Genomic DNA, 9,652 nt, shown 5'->3' with positions numbered 1-9,652 from the left:
GAGTATCAAAAACGTCACTATGACTTGAAAGCAGTAAAGCGCGAATTACAAGTAGGTCAAGCTGTATGGCTTTATGATGCATCGAAGAAAAAGGGAATTTGTCATAAGTTGACATCAAAATGGAAAGGACCATATGTTGTTACAAGGAAAATTGACGACATCACTTACCTTGTGAGAAGGTCAAAGAAACAGCCAGGGAAGGTCTACCACATTGATAGACTACTGCCCTATCAAGGACGGAATCCGCCTACTTGGTTCTCCAGTAGGAAGGTTTGAGATGCCTTTCAACGTTGTTTGAATAGCCGAAATTAGTTGTACAAGTTGTTACGTTTTTAATTGTTTTGATGAGTTACTATGTTTAAGAGTAACTGTTTGACTTTTCTCAGACTGGAGAAAGTCATGATGGAATTCCTAGAGTTGGATCCACTCTGGAAGAATATGTAAGGGAGACAAATGGCCATTGTTTCTCAGGACATATTATTGGCTGTAAGGGAAGGATGAATCTTCCTGCCAGGGGAATGGCAGATTAAACTACTGCCAAGCGTTTTTTTTGTATGCGCAAGCTGCGCGGCGGAAAGCAATTAACGACAACTTACTGTCTTGAGGAGGCTTGAGATTTTTGAAATAGGGAGACCAAGGGGGTGGATATCATATTTTTAGACTGAAACTTAGCTTGATCCATTTACTACCAGCATATGCCATATGGGGGGAGGATTTTAAACACACAAACAAATATAGTCACACTACAGGACACTACATGATATTATGTATTGTATTAATATATGTTGTATGGTGGAGGGATTTATAATTGATGATTCAATTTCAGAATGAGACCATCATCCCAAATTGAGGCAAAGTGTTGGCTGTGTCCCATGACGTTTAGGACAAGGAGACAACTGAAAAATCATCTGGCAGCTGCCCCACACAAAAGGCTTTCGGTCATTTGTGTTTGGTGTCCTGAAGAGAAGTCCTACAGGAGGATGGTTGACCTTAAGGAGCATGTCATGGCTCACCACCGCAGTAAAATAGAACTGATGCCTTATAGCTTCCTGAGCGAAAACAATGGGTTTTGGATGGCAAACTACCCAGAGACATATGCTAAGGTAATCCTACCATCAAATGAGAATTCGCAGGAAGCAATGAAAGCCAGGATTGAGGTTCTGGAATTTTTAAACAGGGTGGACAACACCAACAGAAAGAAAGAGGAATGGACTCTAGGGTGGAAGTGTCCGAAGGAGATGGTAAAAGGTACACAAGAAGAAGAGGTTGAGTCGGAGAAACCCAATGGATCTTACTCACCAACACGCCCCACTATTTATGAAGGGCTGGCCCTCCAGCAACTAACTTTGGGACTTGGAGACTCTACAGCCATTTTTAAATTGGACCTTGGAGTTTCTATAAGATTTTATATGATCCATTTGAATGACTCCGTTCTTAGAGACCAAAAAATGCTTGACGCTCTGATTAGAAGGATGACAGCACTAGTTAACACAAAGTACGCAGGATCACATACCTTCTCTGTCTCGATAGACGGTAAACTAAAATCTATAGTGGCTCCTGTAGTGGCTAGGAAATTATCCATAAAGGAGGAGTATATAATGGATATAAAAACATCAGGCGAATTATTCCCAGGAAAACAGACAAAAGCCGCCACAAATCAACTATCACCACTGAAAACACCATCAACATCTGACATCATTTTGGAAGACGACAGCGACAATGAAGAACCAGAGATTTTAGAGGAACCAACAAGCCAGAAGAAGGGTAGAAAGACGACCGAGAAAGAAGAAGAGAGATATGTAGAGAAAAGAAAGAAAAAGACTAACCACCAGGAACAGAAGGCAAAGAAAATAAAGAAAGGAAAGGATTACAAGAAACAGGATGAGGAAATGACATTAACAGAGGAAGGACAAAAGAGAACGGAAAAACAGGAACAGGATGAGATCAAACGGAAAGAGGAAGAACATAAGAAGCGGGAAACACAGAAACAGGAGGAGGAAGTCCGACTAAAGGAAAAACAGGAACAGGAGGAGATCAAACGGAAGGAGGAAGAACATAAGAAGCAGGAAACACGGAAACAGGAGGAGGAAGTCAGATTAAAGGAAGCAGAACAAAAGAGAAAGGAAAAACAGGAACAGGAGATCAAACGGAAGGAGGAAGAACATAAGAAGCAGGAAACACGGAAACAGGAGGAGGAAGTCAGACTAAAGGAAGCAGAACAAAAGAGAAAGGAAAAACAGGAACAGGAGGAGATCAGACAGAAGGAGGAAGAACGTAAGAAGCAGGAAAAACAGAAACAGGAGGAGGAAGTGAGACTAAAGGAGGCAGAACAAAAGAGAAGGGAAAAACACAAACAGGATGAGGAAATAAGAATGAAAGAGGAAGAACTAAGGAGACAAGAGGAGGCAGAAACCAAGAGATTAGCAGAAGAAACCAGGTCAAATGAAGCAGAACTAATGAGACTACAGGAAGGAGAGAACCTGCAAAGTGAACAGTTTTACACTGCCAGTGAAAGAGCAGACAAACTTTTAAGGAGAGGTGGGATGCCACTTTTCCCAGCGGGGAGGAGGGAATGGGAAAAAGAAGAAATCGTAACTTTGATTACCATACCAGCTGAAGTGAAATGGCCCCCGAAGAACTGGAAAAACATGACCCCTGAACAAAGATATTTCAATTGGGAGTATGCTAGCATTGCATTGGAGTTAAACACTGGGAAACAGCTTCAATTTTCAAAGGAGGAGCTTCTATTAAAGTATCACTTTTTGGCACTTCCAGGCACGAAAACCCCACAATCAACAGAGGGCAATACAATGACAGTTAAGTCTAGATACTATCTGTACCAAGCAATTGCCAATATCATTAAGAGTAAAACAGACGATCCCACCACCTTACAATTGCTTGATATGATTGAAGCATCATCATCAAAGAGAGACACATCAACAGACATTATCTTGAACAAAATTGATGCAGTGGGTGTACAACTTAGACTTGGTGAAGACCAATGAAGAGAAAGACAATTTATGAACAATTCTTTTAAATAACATAGTTATACTGGTTTTTTTAATTCAGGAGAATTAATATATATTGAAGTTGGGGGAAGTGTAAGGCATTGGAAGTACTTGTTATGATATTATAAATTCAGAAAAAGGAAATATTATTCTTTTAAACATAACGGTTGTGTTCTTACGCATAGTAACTTGGCTCGCACGAGCAAGTAAAACATTTTTTTAATCAAAGATATGGCATTAATTTACTATTTTTATGTATGGATTTCACAGGCCAAAGTTTCATTTTGTTGTTTACCAAATATAAAGGGGGGAAGCATTTCATTAGCTAAAACATAGTTTTACAAGTTAGGTGTGTACATATGTTGGTACTAGGGTGATAATTATCAAGTTTATCAAATTTTTAATGTGTAAAACACTGGAAGTGAAATGAATTTTTCATTTGTTTACATTTTTGTTGTACAAGTGTTACGGCAGGGAATGTATGTAATTACTCATGGCTTACCTTCTACATGCTATATATCATGTAATTCCCGTATTAAGGATCATTTCTTGTAACCAAATATTCATATTTAAACGTCTAATATGCCTGATATACATAGGAAAATACTTCAATCGAATTGTTTATTTACAGAGACTTTGTCGTCTGCCATTTGGTGGGGACCGAAACATGTGTTTTGATATCTTTAAATACCAATTCGTCCCCTGGACATTTGATCTAATATTGTATTTTTAATACCACAGATAAGATTTTTAATAAGTATACCCTGCCGGACACAAATATATTGTAAATATTTAGATGGTTGAAATGAACTATGTTGTATGTTATTTACGTATTATGTAATAACGCAGATCGTCTGCTAAATCAATGCGCGCGCAGTGGTGTCCGATTGTTTATTTCAAGCTTCTTTATCGATATTTTAGATGCTATAGCTTTGTTTTGATATTTTATGTATAAGGACAATGTTCGGACAACTTAAGATGATATGTATATTATGTTTTTCATTATCTGAAATTTTTATAGTTCCGGCTTCCCGGAAAGGACAAGTTTCCATTGGATTAGTATGTCACGTGACAATTACAATTTAGTATATAAACGCGCGAGCACTCAGCAATGGGAGATAGCCCAAAGTTTTGCTGGCGGCAAGTTCAAACCTTGAAAAAAAACAAATAAAGCAACAATAACCTTTAGGTGAGAATAAGGATAACATAATGAAGTTTAATGATATTTAATTAGCCGTCTTTTGTACAGTAAGCTATCTCCCACCACGTCGGACACCACAAATATGTATTTAAGGATTTATGATTCAGTACACTTGAACGCAACTGTTTATTTATATAGTTTTACGATGTTATAATGTTACATACTTTTAACAGTGAACAAATAAAAACTGTTAACATTGGAAAGATAACTTTATTTTATTGAACTTGGACACATACAAAAAGCACATGAATTTACACTGATGAAAACAATAGATGTTGGAGGACGCTCGTTCAAACATAAAAACTATGGAAAGCCGTTAGGAACAAAATTAGCTCAGTAACACTCGAATACAAGGGATTGCTCAATACATACATATTAAACATTCCGAAGACCATACCTGACAAGTAATTTGGGAAGTTTAATACAAATGTAGAGTTGCTACATGAGTCACACACTGTATTTAAGTGTTATTAAAGTAAACTACCGAGTATAGGACAGGATGCTCTCGGGTGGCTTACAATATGTACCCCACAAATTTACTTATTTAAGTATATAATATTTACTTCTTCAAGTAAATAAAAAATACTTGTACAAGAAGGTACCCTGACTGATATACATGCCATTAAGCTTAAAACATCAATTTTATATTTTAAAAAAAATATTTGTTGGTTTATTGTTTTGCTTTTGAAGCCATTTTGTGGTCATGTAAATGTATAGGACAACAGAGTTGGTGTACGTGGGTTCGATTCCCACCCTAGGCATTCATTTATATTGGCTGGTGCAAAGTGGGCAGTTGAGCTTAGTGGCCCTGCGCTGACTGCTGTTCCTATATCAAAATGTCAACTTGCCATGGGGAGGGCTTGCTTGCTTTCTTTCTCCTTTTTTCAAAGTCTTAAACAACCAAACCCTGGTACATTGTATATTTTGAAATTTTTTACATTGTATATTGTGAAATTCGTGTTTTGGTTATTTAGATTTATACTCTGGTTGCATTACCATGTAAGGGTCCATTGAACAGCAAAAGGTAAATGATTAGTAACAGACAGATTTTACTTTTTGCTCTGTTCTGCTCTGCTCTGCTAATTATCATGAAATTATATTGGCTTTGGAATTTGAAAATTTCCGGAAATTAACAGTTATACGGACTTCTTTTAAAATGCCTTCAGATATTCAGCTGATATTTGTTATATATCAGTCTACTATATATGAGACGTTTAACAGATCAAGTAATTATGTTTCATTCTATTCTGCTGTTTTTGTTAAAACTATGGATTTTTTACTTAATGTTATGAAAATAAGACATTTCCAGAATTTCTTTCTATATATATATATTCAAATAATGGGCTGGTTTAGGTATGAGAGATAGCTATAATGAGTTACATATGTAGTATTGTTCAGCATTGTTCAGTTCCACTCTGGTGATTTTTCTCAGATACATGTACATGTATAGAGTTATTTTTTTTCCTTAAATTGAAATGCCTTTTCATCATGTTTATGAAGTTGCCAGGTAAGAATTCTAGACAACTGGGAGTTCTTCATTGATAAAAATAGCTAATGTGCAACATTAATTTCATGATCCCAACTTTTAGGATAAAGGGCTTCAAGTTTTACTAATCATTTTGCTAATGTCTGTACATCTGTACTTGACAATATATTTTCAATATAACTTTATGACATCAATCACAATTTCTGTTGGTTATGGTGTACTGATGATTGATAAAGGTCTCAAATTATCCAGTCATGAGTAACAAAGATTTCATCATCATACCATGCACATGAGCATGCCATTACTTCTCTGATTCAGAATTTCCAAAAAATATTATCAACAAATATAGATAAAGATTAACAATTTCTCAACATAAAAATGTTCTCATTTAGTAGGACTCTATCATGTGTGTCCCCACTTGATGGTACTTGGACAATCATGTGTGTGCACGTTTCCCTTATTGATTTTGTTATAAAATGTTAAGTTATCACCTTTACAGCTCACCTGGCATAACAGGTCAAATGAGCTTGTGTTGATGTTCAACATTTAAATAACTTCATTTCAGGGGCTTTAAATATTTATTGGTATGTCCCAATGCATTTTCAATATATCACTTTATGCTGTCAATCACAGATCTTGTTGGTAGTGATGGTCTGATGATTCACAAAACTCAAATTCTCCAGTCATTGGAGAAAAAGATATCAGCATTATACCTTAACTTTTCTTATCTCAAATAACCAGAAAAAAAAACCATATTCAGGCAACAAATATAAATGAAGAATCATGATTTCTCAAAATTTCCCCTAAACAGCTCATCTGGCATTAAATGTCATGTAAGCTTGTGACTCAACTTGGTGTCTGTGGTAATCCATTACTTCTCCAGTCAGAATTACCAAAAAACTATTGTAAGAAAATAAAAATAAAGATTCAAGATTTCTCCAAATTTCCACTAAACATGTCCTCATTTAGTAGGACTCTATCATGTGTGTCCCCACTTGATAGTACTTGGACAATCATATGTGTGTCCAATATTGATTTTTTTAGAAAATGTCGTGTTATCACCTTTCAGCTCACCTGGCATAAAAGGTCATATGAGCTTGGTTGATGTTCAACATTTCTTTTATTTCAGGAGCTTTAAAGATTAGTTATGACTGTTTATCTGTCCGTCCAAATACATTTTCAATATGTCACATTATGCTGTCAATCACTTATCTTGTTGGTAGTGATGGTCTGATGATTGAGAAAAGTGTCAAATTTTCCAGTCATTGGTGAAAAAGATATCAGCATTCTACCTTAACTTCTATTATCTCAAATAATCAAAAAAAAAAAACAACATATTGGCAACAAATGTAAATAAAGAATAATAATTTCGCAAAATTTTAAGTAAATTGTTCACCAGACGTTGAAGGTCATGTATGCTTTGCCTTAACTTGTTGTCTTTAGTCGTCCATTACTTCTCAGATTTAGACACACTCAAAATACATATCAGCAGATATAAATATAGAATCAAGACTTCTCCACATTTCTGCTAAAAATGTCCTTATTTAGTAGGACTCTATCATGTGTGTCCCCACTTGATGGTACTTGGACAATTATCTGTGTGTCCCACATTGAAATTGTTAGAAAATGTTGTGTATCACCTTTCACATGTTTCAGCTCACCTGACATAAAATGTCAAGTGAGCTTGTGCTGATGTTCAACATTTATTTCATTTCAAGGGCTTTAAAGATTTACTAATGTCTGTTCATCTGTACCTCCCTATACATTTTCAATATATCAATTGATGTTGTCAATCACAGATCTTGTTGGTAGTGATGGTCTGATGATTGACAAAAGTGTCAAATTTTCCAGTCATCGGTGGAAAAGATATCAGCGCTATACCTTAACTTTTCTTATCGCAAATAATTAGAAAAAAACATATTGGAAACAACTATATATGAAACATTTCCACTAAACAGCTCATCTGGCATTAAATGTCATGAAAGATTGTGACTTAACTTGGTGTCTGGAAAATTCTCGCCGGTTTGTTGCAAGTAATAAGTTTATCATAACCTCACAAATTTCGTGTTGTAAACAAGATATACGCCGGGCTATCTGATTAAATTTAAAAAAAAAATCAACCAAAGGCTAATAATGAGTCTGAAAGACAACGAAGTTATGATTGACGGCCGACAAATTGAGACATAAAGGCCACACCCAGCAGGCAGGTTGCAGTCTGGTCTTGACAAAAGTATTCAATATATCAGTTCGGCGAAACAGATATGTCGGCCAGACATGCAAACTCTTGCCACAAAATAAAATATGCCCGTTGTTATTTATCATGTTCATTGAATGCTTAATAATTCTGTTGGAAATTTTCGTTTCTAATAGCAACAATGTGGACAAGATTATTGTTTACAATCCAGATACCATCAGAATTTTTGTTTAAGGCAAAAATCAGAGTAAATTTTTTTCTCTCCAATATCTAAGACTATCGTCTCAAATCAAATTGTTCGTACATTAGACTATAAATTATATAGAGCTTATACTGACTGGGGATCATTATTCGTCTATGTATTTTTTAAATAGGCTGGGGCGTTTGGGGTTAAACATGTTTTCGTAGGTGTTTAATATTGATGCGGATTTTTTCTGTCATGAGAGTGTAATCGTCTATATAGAGTATTACTTTCTGTTTGGTGGAATAATGAAATAGAATTCAATACATTCTTGCTCAATCCTGTGTCGCTTTGAAGGTGCCATGATTGTCACCCTCAGCAAAAGCAATGTGTTACTGTTATTTGAATATTAAAATGACTGAATGACGTTTTTTTTTCGATGCACTGGTCAACTCCACCATAGCGAATCACAGACACATGACTTTGCCGATAATCAGTAGATTCCAGCGAAAAATATCTTTATAATTAAAGAACTGTTGCATAAAAATAAAATAAAGCGTACACGGGAAATGGAAAAGTTCGAGAAGTCTAGTCTGATTAATCATTTTACAAAAAAAGAAAAAGTCCGAGCAAAGGGGGAGCGTACGCCCTCTACGCCCCCTCTGAATCCGTCACTGGCAATCGAGAGTTGAGATCTCACAAAACATGTTAAACCTCGCCGCATTTTTGTGCCTGTCACAAATCATGAGTCTCTTCCCTTCTGGTGTGGAATTTTTCGCTGCGTTGTAGACCTAGTGGTGGCCTTCGGCTGTTATCTGCCCTTTGATCGGGTTGTTGTCACCTTGACTTATTCCTCATGATTATTCTTCATTTTATTTGATGGAAACCATACCATACTATTAGTTACACTGTGTGCAATTACGAGAATTTATCGGGTCAATAAAATTCATATCGGGTGAGGCGTAATGACCCGATAAATTCCGTATTAGGTTAATTGAACACTGTGTAACGAATTTATCCTGATTTTGTTATATTACATATTATTATATTCAAATTCAATATTACGACAATATCAACCAAATATATTTTAGCTATTTAATCTAAAACTGTGAAAAATTAAAAATATTAGAACTATAAAGCAACTCAAATGTTATATTTTTCTTATTAGGTCAATGGTCGAAGGAAGATAATTCCAATTGACATAATAAACAATTGTACTGAAATTTATTAGGTCAATATCAGCCAATCAAATTGCGAGAAATTACTCTAAATCAGGGTAATTTCTTTTATCTGTCAACAAAAGTGAGCATGAAGAAAATTTAGAGTCTAATAGTCAACGGTTTTGTTCGTTGGGTTTGAAATATAAAGGCTGACAATTTCAATGGTCATATGCATCCGCAGCAATCCCATAGTAATTCCCAGCGGAATTCAGGAGACCCAGCTATTTTGTATACTAGTACTGCCTAAAGGCATTGTTAAACATGTCATGTTTTTTTTTTGTTAAGTATCATTCATTTTACAGCCAAAAACACCTATATGGAAAATCAAATCAATTTTAACAATTGTATACTCCTAACACATA

The 9,652-nt window shown here is 35.5% G+C and overlaps 1 protein-coding gene across 1 annotated transcript; it reads left to right on the top strand.

Annotated features, from left to right (window-relative positions):
* The first annotated feature begins 276 nt into the window (after positions 1-276).
* Positions 277-3,078, top strand: LOC143074127 (uncharacterized). The gene is made up of 2 exons (XM_076249672.1): positions 277-2,591; positions 3,070-3,078. The coding sequence occupies exons 1-2, from the start codon at positions 828-830 to the stop codon at positions 3,076-3,078; spliced, it is 1,773 nt and encodes a 590-aa protein (XP_076105787.1). The 5' UTR covers positions 277-827.
* Positions 3,079-9,652: the final 6,574 nt, after the last annotated feature.

The sequence above is a fragment of the Mytilus galloprovincialis genome, chromosome 5 (genome assembly GCF_965363235.1).
Source record: "Mytilus galloprovincialis chromosome 5, xbMytGall1.hap1.1, whole genome shotgun sequence".
NCBI classification, from domain to species: Eukaryota; Metazoa; Mollusca; class Bivalvia; order Mytilida; family Mytilidae; genus Mytilus; species Mytilus galloprovincialis.
Note: the sequence above shows the minus strand (reverse complement) of the source record. Positions and strands in the feature narration are given on the sequence as shown.

Bases quoted from the DNA above. Each gene is read 5' to 3' on its own strand.
- LOC143074127 (XM_076249672.1), top strand. From the start codon at position 828: ATGAGACCATCATCCCAAATTGAGGCAAAGTGTTGGCTGTGTCCCATG.